Source organism: Poecilia mexicana, unplaced genomic scaffold (genome assembly GCF_051168715.1).
Source record: "Poecilia mexicana isolate PSO_F unplaced genomic scaffold, ASM5116871v1 scaffold_9, whole genome shotgun sequence".
In the NCBI taxonomy this organism is placed as follows: Eukaryota; Metazoa; Chordata; class Actinopteri; order Cyprinodontiformes; family Poeciliidae; genus Poecilia; species Poecilia mexicana.
Genome location: NW_028263378.1, coordinates 2,088,830 through 2,111,675, shown reverse-complemented (window position 1 = coordinate 2,111,675; position 22,846 = coordinate 2,088,830). Strand labels below are relative to the sequence as shown.

The 22,846-nt window shown below is 41.9% G+C and overlaps 2 protein-coding genes and 1 long non-coding RNA gene across 4 annotated transcripts in view; 1 reads left to right on the top strand and 2 right to left on the bottom strand.

Annotated features, from left to right (window-relative positions):
• Positions 1 to 6,258: 6,258 nt before the first annotated feature.
• LOC106933538 (putative G protein-coupled receptor 21) lies at positions 6,259 to 8,824 on the top strand. Its single transcript, XM_015012829.2, has one exon. It carries the CDS (start codon positions 7,073 to 7,075, stop codon positions 8,132 to 8,134), a length of 1,062 nt encoding a protein of 353 aa, XP_014868315.1. The 5' UTR covers positions 6,259 to 7,072; the 3' UTR covers positions 8,135 to 8,824.
• Positions 8,825 to 15,198: 6,374 nt separating this feature from the next.
• LOC106933530 (uncharacterized) lies at positions 15,199 to 16,342 on the bottom strand. The gene is made up of 2 exons (XR_001421508.2): positions 15,778 to 16,342; positions 15,199 to 15,700 (listed from the first exon to the last, which is right to left on the bottom strand). It is a non-coding gene; the product is annotated as an uncharacterized LOC106933530 (long non-coding RNA).
• A 2,458-nt stretch (positions 16,343 to 18,800) lies between these two features.
• LOC106933536 (spermatid perinuclear RNA-binding protein-like) overlaps positions 18,801 to 22,846 on the bottom strand; it is a 41,899-nt gene continuing 37,853 nt past the window's right edge. Inside the window, exons 16-18 of one of the 2 annotated variants that reach the window (XM_088008603.1) lie at positions 22,667 to 22,790; positions 21,621 to 21,671; positions 18,801 to 19,342 (exon numbers count right to left, since the gene is read on the bottom strand). In XM_088008603.1, coding sequence (XP_087864729.1) covers positions 19,254 to 19,342; positions 21,621 to 21,671; positions 22,667 to 22,790 — 264 coding nt within the window. In that variant the 3' untranslated portion in view covers positions 18,801 to 19,253. Of the gene's footprint in view, positions 19,343 to 21,320; positions 21,537 to 21,620; positions 21,672 to 22,666; positions 22,791 to 22,846 lie in introns of those variants that run through there. The other variant, XM_088008604.1, reaches the window with a different exon arrangement.

Genomic DNA, 22,846 nt, shown 5'->3' with positions numbered 1-22,846 from the left:
GCTCAGTAAGCTAATATGCACTGTGTTAGCTCAGTAAGCTAATATACACAGTGTTAGCTCAGGAAGCTAATATGCACCGTGTTAGCTCAGTAAGCTAATGTGCACCGTGTTAGCTCAGGAAGCTAATATGCACCGTGTTAGCTCAGTAAGCTAATATGCACTGTGTTAGCTCAGTAAGCTAATGTGCACCGTGTTAGCTGAGGAAGCTAATGTGCACTGTGTTAACTCAGGAAGCTAATGTACACCATGTTAGCTCAGTAAGCTAATGTGCACTGTGTTAGCTCATTAAGCTAATGTGCACCGTGTTAGTTAAGGAAGCTAATATGCACTGTGTTAGCTCAGTAAGCTAATATGCACTGTGTTAGCTCAGTAAGCTAATGTGCACTGTGTTAGCTAAGGAAGCTAATGTGCACCGTGTTAGCTCAGGAAGCTGTTGGATAGTGAGCGGGCTCCAGATCAGACAGCAGGTTCTGGACCTGAACTCAGGGAAGAACGTTTCTCTCTGTCCCATCATAATGATGAACTGGGTCCAGTTCCATCACAGGATGGATGGTGGATTCATGAGGGAAACTATGGTTTCTTACATCCCTTTTCCACTCTGCTCCCGTATTTTCCCATAAATATCCCGTCCTCCCCCCACGGCTCTTACGTTAGTTTTACTCCCCCCTCCTCTGACGGTAGCACTGGACAGAGACCTTTCCCAAATTCTTATCAAATCCAAAATGACAGTACAGGTGTATTTTGAAGACACCTATGCTGGATTGTTTACCGCAGTCAGTGCAGTAAGTTTACTGTTTTTTCCAGTTTTAAAACTCATCAAATGGCGGCATGATGGTCACAGAAATCATTTCCAAGTGGTATAATTTTACTAGAAAACAAATCAAAATCTAGTAAATTTGCTTTCTTTCAGAAATCGCTGTAAAAGTAAAAATAGTACAATTGTAAGGATCCTGAAGGTAACGCTGTGGGGTAGTGCTGAGTGTTTCTGGATGGTAATGCAGCTCATTATTTTGTGGCAAGTTTGATTCATGCAACATGTTTTTATCAAAACTGAGATGTGAAACTGGCTGTAGATTTAACCCCACTTGGACTGACATATTTATTTTACCATCACATCCAAATTCAAAACCACTGGGCTTTATTTGCAATAAGGTCATTGCGTGTTTGATTTTAAAAAGAACACATGGTCTATTATTTACATTTAGCATAATTGGAACATTATTTATTTTTTTTAAAGACTCAAAATAACTTGAAATTCCAAGCTCCCAACTTGAGACTTGACTCGGACTTGCAGCACAGTGACTTGGTCCCACCTCTGTCAGTTTCTCACAAACACAAAGAGCCTAGCATAAATGTCTGGCTGTTGAACTGGACCATTCCAGGTCGCTATCAAGCTAATTTTCTATTAGCAGCTTTACTAATCTTTACATTACATTACATTACCAAGGCTCATTAAAAAAGTCTTAATCTTGGCTTTTTTCTATTCTCCCTCTTTATTTGTTTTGCTAATTTAACTTCTGACCGGAACTTCGGACGTTTGGATTCTCATTGCAGCTCATGTTACTGGTGAAGCTGCAGTACCTACCGCGGCCACCAGAGGGCCCCAACAGCATTTTATTTTGTCTTTTTGTCCATAATGATTTCTACATACATTATCAAATATATATTATTGTAAAAACAAATCCCTTCATAGTGAAACTGTGTGTTTTTGATATTATGACATAAATTATTACCAAAAAACATGGGCTCCACTGAGGGGGGAGGGGGGGGGCTTAGTTTACAGTTATTTTACACCTCATATAGTTCAGATAAAAAAATCCCATTTTTGAGATTCATTCATTTTTTACCTTTAGTGTAGAAAATGCTCCAAAGAGTTTCAGACAAGTTCAACTGTATTTGGATGAATTAAATGGTAAAAACCTTTTTTGTGTCTTTTATTGCTGTTTGTTTTATTCAGTCTGAAAATCTGCTGTTACATTTGAATTCATCAGGATTTGTTCCCATTTCAATTATTTTTTCTCTTGTCTGCATTTTGCAGAGTTTAAATTTAAACCTCCTTTCATTTCTCCTGTCACTGAATAAATCACTAGTTTTTCAGATCAAACACGTTTTTCACTATCAGTGACACAAAAACTGCAGGAAGATGAACTAATATGAACATGATTATTTTATACTTGGAGGATAAAACTTTATCCTTCACACATTTTTTATTCACACTCACATCTCTGCTCTTCTGCTGCTGCAGCGATAATTCAGAGGACGGCTGCTGTGACAAGCTGCTGGTGATGGAGATGTTTCTGATCTGCAAGCTGTGAAGCAGCAGTTCATTCCTTCCTTATTCCCATTTTCACTCTGGATTTATTTATTAACACCATGATGAACCAATGAACTGATGAACCGAATAAAGTCTAAAATTGCTGCCTTTCTGGTGTAAATCAGCTCTGATAAAATGAGGATCTTTCCTGTGAGTTTTCATTTGAAGCAGGTTTGAGAACAACGTTTAACCCAGTGGAGATTCATCTGAAAAGAGAAACGCGATTATAACAGTTATTCTGTTGTTTCAATGATCAGATGTTTCTCTAATTAAATTAAACTCAGTGGGTTTCATCTCTTTGAATCAGACAAAGATCCTGGAAGCTGTTTCTGTGATTTTATTCTTTTATTATTAGAATGGAAAAAACTCTCAGAAATGTTCTATTTTTATTTAAACTGAACAAACATGATCTTTATACTGAAAACACTTTTTTGTAAAGTGTTTTTTTTCTGCAAATTTATTCAGATCTGTTGGTATGATTATTTCCACCTTTACATTGAGACTGAGAGCAGAATAAATATTTAAATGTTTTAAGTTAAAATAAATATTTTAAATAATTTGTTCACAGACAAAACGAGCTGATTGTGCTGAAATTGGCTCAAGAAAGGAGACTGGAGTTCCCAGACTGGCCACCAGAGGGCGTCAGTGGTGCCAATAAGTGTAGAGACGTTACAGACAGTAACTGGAGCATCTGACAGCCAGAGACTCATAACGCTGCGTTAATCACCAGGCGGGTTTTTGAACAGTCTCATTTAAATGTTTACATTTTATACTCAGATCTCCAGGTTCAGTTTGAGGCTAAAATCAGTAAAATCTGGTTTCTTCCAGTCAGTGCATCACTGACTGTGTTATAAAATGTCACAGTTCCTTTCTTTCGTTTTCCTCTTTTCTGTTTTTAGCTCCACAGTAACAGTTGACCTGAAGGAGCTCCCAGAGGAATTGAATAAACTTTAAGCACATGTTCACATGGTAGTGGGGGTGGGGGGAGTTCCTGGTGCCACAGTCACTTAAGAGTTGCTTCATGTCTGCACAACTAATAAATGACTGAACAAACCGTCAGCCGAAGCTCAGCGCTGCAGGAGGATGCAGCCTGTTACTACCTGCAGCAGACAGGAAGTCAAATCAACACGTCTGATTATTTTCTGCTGCATAGAGCATGAAGAGCTACATATGAAACAGTTCAAACCCTGTGAAACAGTTACAGTTATCCTGCTTCCTTTTGTTTTTCACTGAAATGAGGAGTAAAGAGCTGAACCTTAACTCTTCTGTATGATGGTTTGTCCACACAGCAAACATCCTGCAAACAGATGAATGATGCAAACAGGAACCAAAAATAAAATTCTGCAAATATCAGTAACATCATATGAAATCCTGGAAACTTGATCCACAAAGTAGAAGTCCTCCAGACCACTAGGGGGAGTCGACAACCAAATCAAACAGGATGTCATGATTTAAAAGGATGTTTAGAAGACTGGAGGAAGAAAGAGAATGTGTGTTATAAAGTATTTTACAATATAGAACAGCTGCGTATTTACACAGGTAATATTACATACTCAAGACTCCCCCTAGTGGCCTGGAGGAATGTGGAGCTTCTTGGCTGATTCTGGATGTTTCTCCCTCAGCAGGGAGGCGGTGTGCTGTGACTCAGGAGTTTTACCAGCCGGTAGCTGGTGCACTCTGTGACGTTCCCCTTTGCCTTTCCAATGGAAACTGTTTGTTTGGGGAGGTTAGTTCCTGGAAACAATCTGGTTAAAGACAGTAAGAAGGTAGAGCTGTGACCTCCCAACATCTTCCACAGATCATGGGACCATGGGTTTGCTGTTCTTCATTTTGACCTGGTTTGCTTCAGCTGTGGATTTCTGCAGCACAGATTCCAGGATTGGTGGCAGGAAATGATGAAACGTTGCTGATGATGGCGAAATACGTAGACCACCTGCGGAGGATCCCTGGTCAGCCTCGCAGTCTCCTCCTCATCTCCCTTGGTTTGTATAATGTGTCCGATATCTTGAGTGGTGTTTGCTTCTGCTGGTGGATCCAGTTGGTCATGTAGGTTCTGGTAGTGGCAGCTCTTCACGGTGCAGATTTCAGGATGTGGTTTCAATCCAGGACTTGGCAGAACCTGGTCTTCCTCCAGATCCTGTAAGCTTGCTGTTCTTTGTTCTGTCATCATGTCTGCTAAGCTTCCCAATAGTTTCCCTGATGAATCTCCTCCCACATGACACTTGCATCCTGGGTTGATCTGACTGAAGTCCACCAGAGCATCTTCAGGATCCTACTTTTGTTCTTTTATCCTAAAAGACTCAAATAGTGAAATATTTCAGTCTTTTAGGGCCAGCGACTGGTTTCTTCAACATTCCCATATCTTCATTGGTGATGTCTAACTTTTAAGCTGGTGCCCCTGGCAGCCCTGACTGCCTGAGGCCTGATGCCCTTTAACCTCTCCATGGAGGATGATGTGGTCACCTGGTTTGATTGTTTCCTGGCAAAGGTCTGGTTCTTAGACGGTCACCTTTCAGTCTCCATGTTGATGTTCCTCTGGTCTCTGTGGGCAGAGATACTGGGTTGGAGTTTCCAGTTACAGGTTGACCTCAGCTTCTCTGAGCATTTTAAACACAGGAAGAGCTCAACCCAGAGCTTCACTCATCCTGAACACATCTCCAGCTCAGATTTAAACAGGAATAGTAAGAAAGTTGGCAAATATCTACATATCATTTTAGAGTTGAGTGATTTGGGTTATTCTGAAGTTTTTTTGGATGTACATGTTGGTTATTTTTCTTGAGGCTCATCACATCATTTTGCAGAGATCAACAGTTTTTGAAAAATCTGAAAGGTGTGGATGGGCTGGGATCATCTGCAGTCAGAGGAGGATCTCTGTTTAAGCCACTGGGGTCATTTTAATGATCTTGTTTCAAATGAAAGGTTTCAGGGAGGATGGTGGGTTTATCATGTTTCTGCTGAGTCTGTTTGCTTTGGAGGTTTTCCAACCAGGTTTGTTTTGTTGCCACACAGAGAATCTGAAGATATCTCATCTTTTATGAAAAGTTTCCTTTTCTTTTTAGTGGTTTAGAAAACAGAGCGAGCTCTGTGTGCTTCATGTTCAGCTGGAGTGTCGAGTCTTTGCTGCGTGTTGATTTGCTCATAAACCCTCGTTTTAACGCTGCTGGTTTCATGTCTCTGTGTGTTTCTGTTCTGCGGCTCTGAGCCTCAGGTCAGCAGCAGGCTGAGCCTCACATGATCCAGTCACACGGTGATCCTCCTGTTCACCTCCAGCTGCAGAGGTGAAACCATCCTGATGTCTGATCACTAAACACAGCTGCCATGTAAAGCTGAGCAGATGTGGCATCAATAACCTTTAACCTGGAAGAACAAAGGAGAAACAAAAAGGATAATATCCAAAAAAAAAAACAAAAAAAAAAACAGCCAAACATCTGACTGGTGACCCTTGAACTCTCTGTCAACCAGAACAGAAACGTTGGTTGTGAAGCGGCTTCATTATCGACATGTTGTTATGGAAACTGTTTGTCTCAGTTTGTTGCAGGTCGTGACGCTCCTTGTGTTTCTCCTCTTTCATACCCGCAGTGTCGACTGCAGGCTGAGCGTCTGAAACCTTCCATTGTCCTGAAGTTACAGTTTGGCTAAAGTCAGGAAAAAGAGCCATTTAAAAACCTCCAGAATGTAATGTCATAAGTCAGCTGGCACTGCATGTTACCTAGCAACCCCAGCGAAGCCCAGCCCGTTGCCTAGCAACCCAAAGAGAGCTTCCAGCACATTTGGTCAGCTGGTTTTACTGCTGTACAATGGCTGCTGGAAAAGAAAAGTGTTCTGTTGTTGACTTACATTCCAGAAACCACTTGCTGCATTTTATTGGTTGTGCAGGAGGCTCCACTTCTGCTTTTCAAAGAAGTATGGTTATATAATTATGCATTTGTTTGCAGCCTTTTTCACATATGAGTGTAAACATTGAGTTTGGGGGCGTGGCCAGCAGCATGACTTAAAGTGACAGGACGTCATAAAACAGCTGAAAATGCAGAACTGAGACTAAAATCTCCTTGTATAAGAAAAATGTAATGAAGATGTTTCAGAGCCCACTGACCCGTCCTAACATGTTCATTACCTTTAACACAGAGCTGGAATCACTGGAGGCATTTCTCTAAGAAAGCAGGAAACCATGGAGAGAGGAGGAGGGAAAAGTCTGTAAGGAAGGAGGGAGGAGGGATGAAGAAGGAGATAAGAAGCAGGGGGAGGAGAGGAGAGAGGCATTGTGGGTCCATCGTTATCCAGCCGCTCCAGCAGAGGCAGCTGCTCCTCTCCCTCCATGCCGGGACCCTGCGGCCGGAACGCCGCCTGTCTTTGTTTTGTCCGGAGTCGGTTTGAGGAAAAGCTCAACGTGTTTGGAGTGTTTCCGTTTCCCGGCAGCAGATGAAGGAAGGTGGCGGCGTCTGGACGGCTGTGCATCGAGCTCACCTCAGGGTAAGGGGATGAGAGGAAGACGAGGTGCTCTGCAGCATCACTCTTCCTCCTCATTGTTCCTCCTTATTGCCCTCATGCTCACGTTTCCCCGCCTGCAGCAGCAGCGCAGTCCGGCTGCATCATGTCTGAGGGCAGCTGCTGCTGCGCGGCCGGCCGCTGAGATGCTGACTGAAGGACAATGACCTGGATTTGTTTCCTGAGCACCAAACCAGACAAACATGTTGAGGATTTGAAGGAACGGAGTTTAAAGATGGGATGACCGCCGTGTGGCGCTGAACCCGACCCAACATGAACTCCTCCTCCAGTCCGAACCAGAGCGGCTCTCCTTTGTTCTGCCTGCTGGGAGCGGTGGGTTACTCCCCCAGCCTGGACACCTGCCTGCTGGAGGTGGCCATCATCCTCTTCCTCGCTGTGCTCATCATCGCCGGGAACCTGCTGGTGATCTTCGTCTTCCACTGCGCGCCGCTGCTGCACCACCACAGCACCGGACACTTCATCCAGACCATGGCGTGCGCCGACCTGCTGGTGGGCGTCAGCTGCCTGGTGCCGTCTCTGTCGCTGCTGCGCTGCCTGCCGGGCCTGAACCAGCAGCTCGCCTGCAAAGCCTTTGGCTACGCCGTTTCTGTGCTGAAGAGCGTCTCCATGGCGTCGCTGGCGTGCATCAGCGTGGACCGCTACATCGCCATCACCCGCCCGCTGTCCTACGCCACGCTGGTGACGCCGTGCCGGTTGCGGGCGTGCATCGTCCTCATCTGGGTTTACTCCGCCCTCGTCTTCCTGCCGTCCTTCCTGGGCTGGGGGAAGCCCGGTTACCATGGCGACGTCTTTCAGTGGTGCGCCGAGTCCTGGAGAACCAACCCGACGTTCAGCACCTTCATCGTGGCGCTGCTGTACGCGCCGGCGGCGCTCACCGTCTGCTTCACGTACGGGAGCATCTTCCGGATCTGCCGGCAGCACACCCGGGAGATCAGCCAGCGCCACGCCCGCTTCGGCGCGCAGGCCACGCCCACTGGTGGCGAGCGCTGCGACGGCTGCACCGACAAGCGCTACGCCATGGTGCTGTTCCGCATCACCAGCGTCTTCTACGTGCTCTGGATGCCCTACATCCTCTACTTCCTGCTGGAGAGCGCCGGGCTGTACCGCCACATGGTGGCGTCGTTTCTCACCACGTGGCTAGCAATCAGCAACAGCTTCTGCAACTGCCTCATCTACAGCCTCTCCAACAGCGTCTTCCGAAAAGGCCTGGGCAGTCTGCTGCAGCCGCTGCTTCCTTCCTGCCTCGGCTGCGCAGACGGCAGGAAGGCTCCGCCCCCCGGAAGCCTGCGCACCGACACGCGATGCCACGTCTGACGCTCTGCAGACGGTTTAGATTATATTATATTATGTCTACGGTTTAGAAGCGTCTGATTGGCGCCTGCAGGACCACAGAGAGGTGTCTCTGCTGACGCCTGCTGGAAACAAAGTTTGACGCCAAACTGCATGAAAACAGTCGATGTGTGAATTCAGAGAATCTAATAAATATTTAAAAAGTGCAAAAAGACGCAGAAAAGGAAATTATAGTTCAAACTGCTCGTTCAAATCCAGCAAATGCAAAAAAGCTAAACAGTTTATTTCCTTTCGGATGTTTCGTCTTTCGGATGAAATGGCAAAAAAAAAAAAAAACTTGGATAATTAATTTCTTATTTTTTATGTTGGATTTTTTATAACCGTACTATTTCATTCTAATGTTTCAACCATCTTCTATTGATATTGTGAGTTTATTTTGGCAGAATTTCAACTTTATTGTCATATGACTTTATTTTTGTAACAGACCATCTGACCATTATATTTTGTTAGTTAACCTGAATTCAAAGTCCAAATGAACAGAAGCTGTAAAACACAACAAGATGGCCGCCTGAGACATGGAAGCTCCAGGAGTTCATTGGTGGGTAAAATCCAGATTTTCCAAACTGCGATGAACTGATGGATTGATGGTTTCAGGATGGATGTAGGTGTGGAGGTGAAAGCGACTCAGACTCCAGATGTTCAGGATCTGTGTGAAAATCTCCTTCTGACCTGATCTGAGTTGAACCTGAGCTGAGGAAACTCAGCCATGTGTTTTCTAACAGACTCCTCTGCTGAAGCCGCCCATGTTTGTTCAGCCTGGATTCATAGAAAATGTTGATTTATGAATCAGCTCGGCTCTCTGACCTGCGGCGTTTTTCCTCCTGCCGTCTGCTGAACGCCCAATAAGGAGACGGACAGTTTATTTATTTGTTTGGGGAGGTTTGATCCTGAAACGTTTCATCAGCAGATCTCCAGTCTGAACCTGAAGCCGAAGCGTTTCTGTTTTATGAAGCTGAGCCGTTTCTGTTTGCTGCTGTTTGAAGCAGAAAATGTTTTACTGGTTTTGACTAAATGCAGAAAATTGATCCTGATCTCTGATTCATATCAGGCCTGGATGTGATCAGAGGTTTTGGCTCTTTTAAATCATTTTTTTTCATATTAAAGGTTTGATGTGATATTCTCTCAGCATTATGGAGAGTCTGACAGTAACTTGTATCTTTTCTAGGTTTTAAAAATAACATTTAAAACTAAACTATGTGCTAAAACATTTTAAAACAAAAAATGAAAGACTTATTACTGTTGTGGCTAAATAAGATTAAATATTTCTCTAATTTTGACTTCTGTGGCTGTAATAATGTATCTAACTAGTTATTTTGCTACAAAACAAAAAGTGTTGAATCTTTAATGTCAAATGTTTGATCCTCTCATAAAACTGATCTGAAATCAGTTTCTGATATTTGAAGTTTCTGGATTAACTTCAGTTTCAGGTTTTGAGATTAAATTTAGATTAAAAACCAGGAGATATTTTCAGGTTTTCATCTGATCCAGTTGAACTTTAGCATCATGAGCAGCAGCTTCATTTATTGCACTGAATGTTTGTGTGTCGTTCTGCTGTTTCCAAACCGACTGCAGGAGAAACTGAAACTGACCGACGTGTCGATCCGGCTCCATTTTAACGCTCACACTTTAACTTCCTGAAACTTTTTTAAATTTTAAAATTTAAAACATCATTACTGATGTAATGATGTGACTGCGGCGCCGCAGTAACGGAGGCCTGCGTCTGTTTGACCTCCTGGAGGTCGAGATGTTTCAATCTGAGGCCCAACAGCAAAATATAATATTCATACTGTAAAAACCTGATTTGTTTCTTTTGTTATAAATAATATGAATATTGTAATAAAATAATATTCCTTGTACTTTGAGGTTTAATATCATGAGTGGCTCCAAGAAATGAAACCAAACAGCAAAGTTTGTTTCTTCCAAACAACAAAACCAGTTTAGATCCTTCAGCCCCCTGGCTAACAGTTTGTAGCAACAGGTGGGGGAGGGGCAGCAGTGGTCTTTGATTCTTTTTATCAGATTCTGATATTTTCTCTGGGATTTCTTTAAATGGAAGTTAAACTACAGAAATGAGATTAAAACCTTCACTTATTGTCACATTTAAAGAGCTTTAAATGTTTAAACTTTAACTTTCCTGAGTTTCTCTGTAAAAAGCTTCGGTTTGCATGAACTGCGTCTCATTTATGAGAGAAATGCTGAAAAGCAGAAAAAACTCAAACTATTTTTTAGTTTTAATGAAAAAGCTAAAATTAAAAATGACTTAAATAAAATATAATGTCTTCTGAAAATGATGCTATCAGTATTTTCTTGATGTGCTGAAGAGGCAGAAACTGAATTCGGTCAGGAAGGAACAAGTAATTAGATTTATTCATCGTTTTTAAAGCAGCCGTTGTAACAGGACTTCTCCTTGTTGGAAGTGAACTGAAATGACTCGTTTCATGATTTATTGCTGCAGAAACAACATTAAAGTTAATTGGATTCAGTCTGTGGAAACTTGTTGAAAACAGATTTTACTTCAGTTATTGTTTCTGACTGCAGCCGATCGAAGGGGAAGAAACACGTTTCAGAATCTGAAGTAATTTTAAAATCACATTTTGTAGAAAACTTTATGGATGTGCATTTTTTTTTAAATTAAGAGCACAATTAAAAAAATCTTTTTGAAAAAGAAACAGAATAAATGTTTTGTCCCTCTGGGTCTAATTATGATGATTTAAGGTAAATGTTGTGAAACTTTTTAAAATGTTGCAGGTTGTAGATTTTTGTGGAAGAAGCAGCTTCAGAACCACAGAAATCTGTTTTTTTCTTTTCTTCAGTTCATTTATTTCAAACTGATTCAGAAATAAAAACAACCAGATATGAAAAAAGAAAATAGTTAAATTTGTTTAGTCCATTAAAACTCAGCAGGTTTTTAAAATGAGCAACAGGAAGTGCTGCTGCAGCGTCATCCAGCTGCGGCGCTCCAACGTTTACAACATGAACTGATTCTAAGTTTTATTTATCTGGGTTTAGTGAAAAACCCAGAACGGGACAAAACTCTGAGTCTGAGAACTCAGAGTTTGTCCTACAGTTGATGTGTTGGACCGTTCTGTTCGGTTCGGTTCTGTTTGGTTCTGTTCGGTTCGGTTCTGTTCGGGTCGGTTCGGTTCTGATTTGTTCGGTTCGGGTCGGTTTGGTTCTTTTTTGTGTTATTTCCTGGTTTTTGTCTCAAACTAAATGAACTGGTTCTGTTCTTATGACACCTGACTGTTTTTCTCAGTCTACTGATTCAGTTTAATTTATTTTGCATTTTTTGCATAAGAACTCAGAATTTAACAAGTTTTTTCAAGAACATTTTTGAGATTAATCTAAAACTTTCAGTTGTTTTGTCAGAAATTTGCTCCTCTTCTTGTTTTCTAATGGCTGAAACGCGGCGCCGTTCAGCCTGCGGACGTTTGGATCTGTTTTGGTGGGAAAAGCTGCTCAGAGGCTCCTGAAGCTCAGAACCGACCCGGCTCTGTGTCTCTGAACTGATGGATCCAAACACGTCCAGCTTTTAGGAGCAAAAAGTTTCTGTTTCCTGAGAAAGACAGAATCCATTTAATCTGCCTCCTCCTGCTGTGAAAATGAATTATTTAAACGTACCTGAAACATTCAGGTCGACAGTTTTCATATGCTGGAGCAACACAGATCTCATGAAATGTACAGTTTTTACATTCCTGTCATCTTTTTGTGCAATAATCCTACAACAACCACAGTTTATACCAGATTAATAATCTGGACAAAGGGCTTTAATCTCTGAGCTGTTTGGTTCTCAGCATGAGGTCTCAACATTTTCCTGAAGTTTATTGTAAATAATGTATGTGATTAAAACTTGAATGTTCTGTTTGTTGATGTTTCTGGATTCATTTCAGGTAATAAAAATAAAAAACACCTTAAAGTCGTTTTATTTTTATGTTGGAAAAAAAAACATTGAAAACATCAAACTGGATTATTACATTTAGGTTTAAAGACGTTTCTTGTGTTTTTTTCTTATACATTTTTTTATAAGCGTGGCTCATTAATAGTTGCACTTCACTAATTTTATTCTTTAAAAATATGAGATGTTTCTAGTTGGGTTTCCATGCAGAAGGAAAAACTTTCTGTTAAATTGTCTAAATGAGGAATGATCAGTTACATGAAGGTGGTTTAATTCATGTCATAAACACATTAACATGAAGTTCAGTAGGAAGAAAAGATGATCCGGTTATGACAGAATATCAGACCTGTGATGGATTTATTAATTATTCTTTATACATCATTTTTCATGTACAGAACAAAAACCAGAGTCTCTGCTGGGGGAAGATTTGAATCCTTCCTGATTTTTATTCTTTTTTTTTTCCAGTTACAGATTATCGTAACTCCATCGAATACAGTTTTCAAATGATGAGTTCATTTATTAATGTAAAAAATGACCAGAATTTGTTTTGTTGGCCAACATTGTGACTCAAACAAAGAATTTAACTTTGGTTTTCTGGTACTTTTTTTTAAAATAAATGTATTAAGGTTGTTGTCATTAGAAAGTTGAATTCATGTTAATTCTCTTTGGCTCAGTTTGATTTTGAACCATCATTTTAGATGGAAGTGAACTGGGAATGTTTTTAAAACTCAGATCAAATCAGTTCCTCCTGTTCACTCTGCTGCTCTCCTCCCCTTGAGCCTGTTCTCTGTCTCACTCTGCAGAAACAGAGGAGGAGTTTGTTTGTGTGAAGAACACAACAAAAAAAACTACAACATGATTACTGATAAAGAGAATTATGATGAGCATCTTTGTAATAAAATCATGTAAATACCTTCTGGATGAGATGTTTCTGCTGACGGATCATCCAGCAGGAAGACATGAAGCTCAGATCACTAAGAGGCAGCAGGACAAATATTTTAACAAATAAGAGAAAAATAAAAGTGTTTCTGTTGAAACCAATTCAGCCTCCGTTCTGCTTGGTAAGTTTAGATAAATTTACTTTTTCTATAAACTCGTTGATGTCAGCTCAGGCTTTCAGCAGAAAGTCAAACCAAATGTTTTTTAGTGTTTCCTTCAGGTCACATGACTGCTGTTTCATGGCGATCGTTCCCGCCGCCTCACATGATGCTGCTGAGTTTCTGCTGGAGAGTTAAAGGAATCTGTTCATCAGAGGAAACAACAGCGAACTAAATGATGAGGGAAACAGGCGGTCGGTTTGTTTCTGTGGCTTCACTCAGAACAAAGAAACACAAAATTCATCCAGTTTAGCAAATGAAAAAGCTGAGATGCCGTCATGGGCCGCAGTAATGTTCTGGATTTGTTTTAGTCTTTTCTTTAAACTGAAATGCTCTGAGCTGTAGATCACTTCCTGCTTTTGGAGCGTCTGAGTCGGCCTTCTGTCGCCTGAAGAACATTTTCAGGATTAAAGGACTGAAGATCTAGAGAAACTCATCCAGGCGTTTATCTTTAGTAGCACTAATTACTGCAGCAGCGTCTTCAGCTGCAGCAGGTCCAGATGCAGCAGCTGGAGCCCTGACTAAAACCAGGAAGACAGAGACATCACCCAGCTCTACATCACCCAGTTCTACACCACCCAGTTCTACATCACCCAGTTCTACACCACCCAGTTCTACACCACCCAGTTCTACACCACACAGTTCTACACCACACAGTTCTACACCACACAGTTCTACACCACCCAGTTCTACATCACCCAGTTCTACACCACCCAGTTCTACATCACCCAGTTCTACACCACCCAGTTCTACATCACCCAGTTCTACATCACCCAGTTCTACACCACACAGTTCTACATCACCCAGTTCTACACCACACAGTTCTACACCACCCAGTTCTACACCACCCAGTTCTACATCACCCAGTTCTACACCACACAGTTCTACACCACCCAGTTCTACATCACCCAGTTCTACACCACACAGTTCTACACCACACAGTTCTACACCACCCAGTTCTACACCACCCAGTTCTACATCGCCCAGTTTCACTGACAGAATAAACCTTAAACTACTGCTGGTAGTTTATAAATCACTGAATGGATTAAAGATCTGCTGCTGTTGCATCAATCTTTCAGACCTCTGGTTCTGTTCTGTTCTGTTCTGCCTCCAGAACCAGAACATAGAGGAGCAGCATTCAGCTTCTATGCACCACAAATCTGGAACAAACTTCCAAAAAACTGAAAAACAGCCGAAACACTGAGCTCCTTAAATGAAACATTAATCAACATATTTATTGTGTTTTATATTTATTTTTGGTGATGAAACTCATCAAACTGTCTGATGAGTTTCTGACTGTTGTGTGTTTTCACTTTGTCATTTCATGTTGTCATTTCCCCGTCAGGCGGAGTTGGTTCAGCACCAGAGGATCCCAGGGAGCCCTGATCCCTTCATCTAAAAACATGTTATGTCAGAGTTTATGTTTTTATTTTCCTGTGGGAAACTCAAAATGCTGCCACGGCGGCTGGCAGTCAGGAGGAAATGCCTTTTCAGAGGCCGACAGCGCCAAATTTGGGCCAGAACCGAGAGCAGCAGGAGGGGAGGGAGGGAGACGCAAAGAGATTTATTATTATTATTGTAGCTTAAAACTTTGTGTTTTATCACATTTCAGTGTTGGAGGCGCCAGATATCTGCTGGCATGAAGATGAAACCCGGTGAGGGATGTTACAGCTTCCTAATAACGTGTTAGGATGTCTGCAGTGAATCGGTCCAACAGAAACAGAGAAACCAGACGGATGTTCGTCTGACTGGAGCCGGATTCATCCAGCGTCACTGATGAGACGCTGAAGCTCAGGTTTTATCTGCAAACCATGATAACTAACATTACAGGAAATAAAAGCTTGAAGTATTCCACTCTGTAATAAATCCATGTTCCTCCAGGATTTTATTTTTTTTCCAAAATCACAAACTTTGTGATGAGATTAGAAATAATTGCAAGAAATTTTGCAATATATTTTTCCCTTTCCAAAATGTACATACAGCTGAAAAGATTTGAAAAAAATAAAAATACACAAGCACTTTTTTCCTTAAAGAACTGAAATATGTAGATTTTTTTATTACTTGCCAGATTGATCACAAACCACTTGGTGATCGATTGATTCCAATCCCACCACGGAGGAATCCATGAGCTGCTGCTCAGGAACAGATCATGATCTACGTTCAGCTTCAGTTCAGGAAAAGTGACAATCAGGCAGTAAAACCATGTTGATGTTTTTTTCAGAAAAGGATTCAGACATTTTGAATTTGTGAGAAACATCAGAGAATCAGGCTGAAGAAGCTGAATTTGTCTGATCTTCATGTTATCAGCTCTAATCTGAACTGAGGCGAGTTGACATTCAACAACCATGTTAGGGAAACTGAACTGAATGCGAGTCTCTGAGGCATCTAAAGCATCTGAATGTTGTTTGATTTGCAATTTGTGTGAAAGTCGTCGCACCCAACGTCAGTTTGCTCCTCTGCTCATGAAGTCTCTGCTTCTCCAATCAGACGCCTGCTTCTCATCAAACATGGCGGCTTTCCAGGAACAACCGGAGGATTCTGAAAGGAAAAACATCAAATCACAAAGTATTCCTAGAAGTGAAATGTGAGAATTCAGAACAAAGTCACAGTTTTACCAGAGATGGATCCAGAGTTTTTATCTGCCGAGTGAAAACTCTGCAGATAAACTCATCCTCCAGGAACGACCATCTGCTGATGGAGAGTCTAATTAATCCAGTTCTAATTAGCAGCTGCATCGTCACGGAACCAGAACCAGAACCAGCTCAACATCCAGAGTTTAAGGGTTTCTTCACAGTTCATAATGAGAGTTTTTCTCCGCTGATGAACCGACTTTCCCTTTGTGGATCTGGACAGATGAGATTGTTGTGGATCCTCAGCAGCAGCAGCTGTCAGGATAATGAAGCTGTTTTCACTTGGAACCGATCCGAGGATCAACGTTTCAGGAGGATGACCACATCTCTGCAGCGCCGCCTTCACAGATCTCAATCAGATTTACAAACTTGGAATATCATGAAAAGTCCAATATTTCTCTGCCTCGTTACAGAAAGTGAAACTCATGTTATACAGACTCAAAACACATGAAGTGAAATGTTTGAAGCCTGAAATTTCTGTTTTAAAATAACTTATTGAAGTTCAGGGTCAGGAAGAAACGGGAATCAGTTTCTGAGCAGGAAGAGAAACTTCAGCTGATATCCGGTCAAACTCACAGCTTTGCTGCCATCTAGTGGCCAAAGTGAAACCTGCTGAATTGTCCTAAATATTTTTCTTTTAACAAAAAGCTGAAAAATATTTTTTTTCTCGCTTATTTATCCTTATCTGTTCATCCCTCCTTCCCTCTTTTCTTTATATTTCATTTTCTAACATCTCTGTAATATTATTTTGTCCAGGTTGCATCTTTTTAAATTCTTGTTTATCGTATTTCCTCTCTAATTTTTACATAATGAAATTAAATAGTACAGATTTACCGTGAAATAGATTGTATCTTATTGTGAATTGTTTAGCATTTAAAATATTTCTTCTTCCTTTCCGTTCAAAAGAAAGTTTGATATTAAAGTTGACCAGCAGAGGGAGCTGTCGTCACATTAAAAAGATCTTAGAGACTTTACAAAAAAACCCAGAAGAAAATCTGTTGCTGACATTATGCTATATTTTCAACGTGTAATGAAGCTTTTTTAGGTTTCATAATTGTTTCTATAACTTTGTTTTTGATTAAACAGAAAACATTTATTTTATTTATTAATCTGCTGATTTCATTGATTCAGGTCTGACAATTGATTAATCAGATTTTTAAAAAAGCTACTTTGTGCAGATTTTTCATTTAACCACTTAAGGAATCATCTACAGCCAAAAATGAGCCGAGATTTTTTTTTCTTAAAGAATTTAAACCAGGTGAAGTTAAAACTGTCACCTGAGGAGTTTTGGGCAGATGCAGGCAAAAGTTTTCAAGTATCTGAAAAGAAAAAATAGATCTATTTTGTCTTAGTGAGTTGTTCTTTCAGCAGATGGCCGTTTTAGAGGTTTCAGTTAACGATTAATTAATTACTAAACCAGTTAATGAACTTGGGGCTGCAGTCTGTCTTAATGTTTCAGAGAAACTGACAGAAACTCTCCAGATCCATGAAACCTTCAGCACTTTTCCTTATATTTCAGGGTATTTTAATGCTTGTTTGTTATACATCCATAAACACATTAAATCTAATAATAATGCAGCTCAAGTGTTCAGAGGCCGGTTCGTTCCTCGTCCTGCTCCTGGACGCTCTTCGTCCTGATCTGCTGTCAGGACGGTTTGCTTTGGACTAACAAGGTGATTAAACTGCAGAGTTTCCCCACGGTGAACCTGACCGCTCATACAGCGTGACAAACTGCCGCCATGCGCCCACGTTGCGTAATCCAACACCTTCTGGCTCTGCGTCCCGCCGCTAAAAATACCGGGAGGATCTGGAGGCTCCATCTGACGCTGCAGCCCGGCAGAAACGAGCAGCGGGCCGAGGCGCAGCTGTCAGCTCGGTGTCAGGAATGACGTGGAGCTCCGCTCTGAGGTCAGCAGAGGTCAGGAGGGGTCAACGTTTCCCCATGAGGTGTAAACAGCAGAATGGAGGAGTGTGTGCACACACTCAGGAAGCTGCAGAAAGTCTCTGTTGGTCTGCATGAGAAACCATCTGCTCAACAGAACCAAAAGGCTTCAGCTCAAACTGCCTGCTGACAGATGAAAAGTTTCATCTGATCCAACCAAAGTGTTGATTTCACTAGAAAACATGATTCTGTAACATCAGTGGGAAGTTTGGTTCCTGGTGGAAAACGTCCAAACATCAAGATTTAAAGAGGCAGGGTTATGTAAAATCAACATTTTCCAGCTTGCAGGTTTGTTATTCACAGAAAACAAACCTGCAGTGTTGCTTTGATTCTTTCATGCAGAAATCGTTTAATCTCCATGGCAACCATTCAGCTGTGCAAAACCCCTGGGTGGACCTAGCTCCGCCTTCGAGGCTCTGCTCCTCCTTTGAGCCTCCAGCTCACAGAGCAGCCTCCACTCAGCTCCTTCAGACTAGCCAGCAGCAATTAGCAAACACCTGGTGGATCTGCTGAGCTCATTATAGGAGCTGCTGCTCAGTAAAATGCTGGTAGAAATGTTAGTTAATAGAGGAGCCATGTTGTGATGACTTCCTGAAGTCATTACAGCTGAATTATTTTATATATAAAGCATTTTTAAAACAACTGAAAATTAGTTACTTAATTGTACTCTAAAATAGAGAACACACAATACCGCCCCTTTAAAATTATCCTGCTGGCGTTTGTTTTACTGCTGATCCTAATATTCCTAAAATAATGGCCCAAGTCATTTTTTCCCCCCAAAATTGCTTGAAAACGTTGGAACAGGTCCGTTTAGACTGCATGGAAACTCAAAAATCTGGTTTGGGTTGAATTTGCCTGCTGTGTGACTGTAGACTAATAAAGATGGCAGAGTCTCTTCTGGGACTTTCCTGCAGCAGGTTGTGCAAAGAAGAATGTTTCTTAAAATGAAGAACTAAATTGAAACCCTGAACCTCCTCTTTGGGAATTCCTTATAATGTCTCCTGTCTTTCTGGGTTTTCCGGATCTGATCTCAGGTGATTCCAAACAAAACAAATGATTGAAAATGTAGTTTTTAAATCCTCCAGCTCAGACCAAAGGTGCCGCTGAGATACAGGAATGTTTAATACAAGATTAAATACCATCATCTGATACAGCGATATGCAAATATGTGTTTGAATACAAAGTTACAGTCATGACTGTATTTACATTCATAAATATGTTAATAAATATGTTCAGCTGCTGCTGAGTTTATACTGAAACACAGTAAATATTTCCAGTTTCTGGGCTGCTTGAGTTTCATTCCGAGACGTTTGGGGCCCCTGAGGCCCCTGAAGGCAGCCAGAGTATTGCTTTGTGTTTTCTTCAGGAGCCAGAACTGGACCTGTGCTGCCCGACGCGCCGCCATCGTCCTCCATATTGCTTTCAGTGTTGCTGCTGGCCGTCATGTGGGAACCGACAGTTTGAGAGGATTGGAGTTCAAACCGGGCTTCGGGTCTGGTTTCCTGTCTGGAGCTGGAGGTCAGAACAGATCCTGAGGGCCCAGATGGATGATGATGGGCGTGGCGATGGTCTGCGGCTGGTAGTAGGCACTGTCGATGTACAGGCCGCCTGCAGACAGGCAACAACATCAGGTCACAGAAACATCTGCTGGACTTAATGGGGATAAGAATCGGAACCAGTTTGACGGAAAAACTTAAATGTGTAGCGACTCTCCTAACATCCATTAAATCCTCTTTTACTTACATTTTTTTAAACCTTCATTGGTGATCACTGCTAACTAAAAAGCTAGCTGTGCTAACCCTGAAGCACTAATCATAAACATTAGTTCTGCTAATGCTAAAGCACTACACCAACATGCTACTTAGTGGAAGCTAATGCTAAAGCGTTAAATTAAGTTTCAGTTTTATGGCTGTTTGAACTATAAGCAATGCATTCTGGGTACAGAGTAAATGTAGCTTGCTGCAGCATAAACAGTCTGCTACTTCAAAATAAGAGCATGAATATAAACTTTAAGAATTTTTTAACAGTTGATGAGCAAAACTTCAACACAGATGTTGAACTTTATTCAGCTGAGAGTTTACTAAACTGCACTAAATGTTTTAAAAGTAAACAAAAAAAAGTGATTAGTGCACTAGCAGAGATGATCCCACCACTGGATGCATTTCATGGCTTTTACCTCCATCACAATATAAGGAACCTTGGATCACTTAATCTGATCTGTGATCTACTAGTTCAGTCTTCTAGTAGATCCTCCAGTTCATTAAAACCCAGATGAAAAGTCCTGACCAGGCCTGGCTGTAAACTCCTGATTAAAATTAAAGAGCTACAGAATCAAACCAGGAATAAAAACCTGAAATGGTTTTCATTCATCTGTTGGACTGAAGGTAGATTATGACATCACTTCCTCCTGAAACACTGCTGTCATCTGACCAGTTAAAATATCAGAACTGCAGTTTGGACTGATTTTCCTGCTGAAAAGCTTATTGTAAAAATAACAATAATAAATAAATAAATCAACATTTCACAAAAATATTTTTATTTAAAAAGATTATTATTAACAACCAGGTCAAAATAAAACAGCAGCAAATGTAAACAGTTGATATGAAATGAAAGGAAAAATGTTTTCAGTGCAACTGATCGCTGTAAACTTTTCAACACCAAAAAAACAAAAACAAGCAAATGAATCACAGGAGGGAAAGTTAAAGGAATATCCGACACATTCTGGGTTTCACCGTTTCATCACTGCAGAGGGTTCTGACTCAAACTGTTTATATCCTCAACACAACAAACGCAAAATATAAAACCAAAAATGACAAAAAAACCCACAAACTAAAACAAACACGCGGCTTAAACAGCTGCTCTCCCTGAAACAAACAGGATTTCATTCAGGCTGTAACTTCAGCTCCTTTCTGCTGCGTCTCGTCTGCAGAATGTTCAGCTTTAAAACTTTATAACCTGCAGCAGGTGAAGCATCTGCAGAAAAACTTTTATCCAAAAGCTGCTGATTATAAATCTAATCTGCATCAGATCCGTTTATTTCCACAGCCTCTTATGATTAAACATCATCTGAAAATATTAAAATGTCACAAACGTTGGTGTTTATTGATCAGTGGAGTCGGGTTGTGAGTGATTCTCCTCTACATGTGGAATGTTGAGTCACTTTATGCAGATTTGAAGAAGTGAAAACGAGAAAATGTTTCTGAGTTCAAATGTTTGGATTACTGAACATAATTCTTTAGTGAGGATATTCCTTTAACAGGTGGAGGGGGCGGGGCTAGCAGGGGTACAGGTGGGCGGGGCTAGCAGGGGAACAGGTGGGCGGGGCTAGTAGGGGTAGAGGTGGGTGGGGCTAGCAGAGGTACAGGGGGGCAGGGCTAATAAGGGTACAGGTGGGCGGGGCTAGCAGGGGTAGAGGTGGGTGGGGCTAGTAGGGGTACAGCTGGGCGGGGGTAATGGGTAGAGGTGGGCGGGGCTAGTAGGGGTAGAGGTGGGCAGGGCTAGCAGGGGAACAGGTGGGTGGGGCTAGTAGGGGTACAGCTGGGCGGGGGTAATGGGTAGAGGTGGGCGGGGCTAGTAGGGGTAGAGGTGGGCAGGGCTAGCAGGGGAACAGGTGGGTGGGGCTAGTAGGGGTACAGCTGGGCGGGGGTAATGGGTAGAGGTGGGCGGGGCTAGTAGGGGTACAGGTGGGCGGGGGTAATGGGTAGAGGTGGGCGGGGCTAGTAGGGGTACAGGTGGGTGACGGGGTAAACGGGGGGAACTCTGATGACGGGAACAACTACTGAGGGCAATCTGGAGGGAAGACCTGAGGAAGAGCCAAAGAACAGAAGCTGGAGTGATGGGATGATGGATGGATTATTGATTATTGATCAGAGGTAGAGGGGCTTACTGTAGGCAGGGAGGGGGGCAGCAGGGCTGTAGCCGTACGGAGCACCGAAACCTGCAGAGGAGACAAAACGTCCGTCACCATCAGGAAACGGTTTGATCCGTTTTCCTCCCTCTGATGGTCAGAAGACCTCCAGACCTGCAGCTGGTTTCCTCAGGGGGATGGAGGGCAGAAATATCAGACATTCATTAGTAACCTGAGGAGAAAAACCTCCTCACTGCAGCACAACTCCAGTTTGTTTCAGAAAGAAGCTGAAAATATCAGAGCTACAAAAACACACAGCTTCCTGTAAAGGTGGCATTGTGTTTCATTTTGCTTAATTTTAAACGAGTTAGAATAAATCTACACACTACAAACACGTTTATTATTAATGAGATTTCATCTCCTCAGTTCTGCCTGTTGGAGCCTCTTTCAGAATCAGACGTTTTATTGCTCTGTCACTTTTATGCTAATGAGCTGCTGCTGGAGGTTTTTGAAATGGCTCGTTTTCCAGACACAATAAACATTAAGTTCTATTTTTCTGTTTATTTTCTGGAAGCAGTAAAGACCCAAATGGAAGAACTAAAGTGGGCAAAGAGTTCATTTTGCATAATTGATCCAATTTAATAAATAAAAACAGAAGTTTAGCCTAAATATAAACTTTTAAATCATTCAGGAACATTTTAACTAAACTGTAAAAGTTTATGGATTATAGATCTTTACAGTTTGTCTCCAACATGTTTTGTTTAAAGACTTTAATGTTCTCTCAGTGAACCTTCGTCTCCAGCAGGAACAGAAGGTGTTCATTTCAGTCATGAACAGTGATGCTGCGGGCTTCCTCTGCTGCCAAGAAAATGTGCCAATCGCCATGGCAACCAGAAACTAAGCTTGTTGGATTTCAGCAGATTCGTCTTTCAGGTATGAATCCATCATAAGGAAGCAGAAATGAGCCGCTGCAACGTTCAGATGATCTTTGAAGGAAATTCTAGTTTTCTCTTCATGTTTTGATCCGAAAACAGAAAAATCTTCATTTAATCCTGAAAGTAGATTTAATCTGCAGCCGGACCCACCTGGGGGGATGTAGCCGTGTGTGGGGGGCGTGCTGATGTACGGCGCTCTGGGCAGGACGGGGACCCGTGGAGGTCTGGCGGCGAGCGTCGGGATGGTCAGCACAGAGGTCAGGGGTCGCTTCGGCTGCACAGACACAGAGATCAGGGCTGAACTGGAGCCACTGGCCAGCAGGGGGCGCA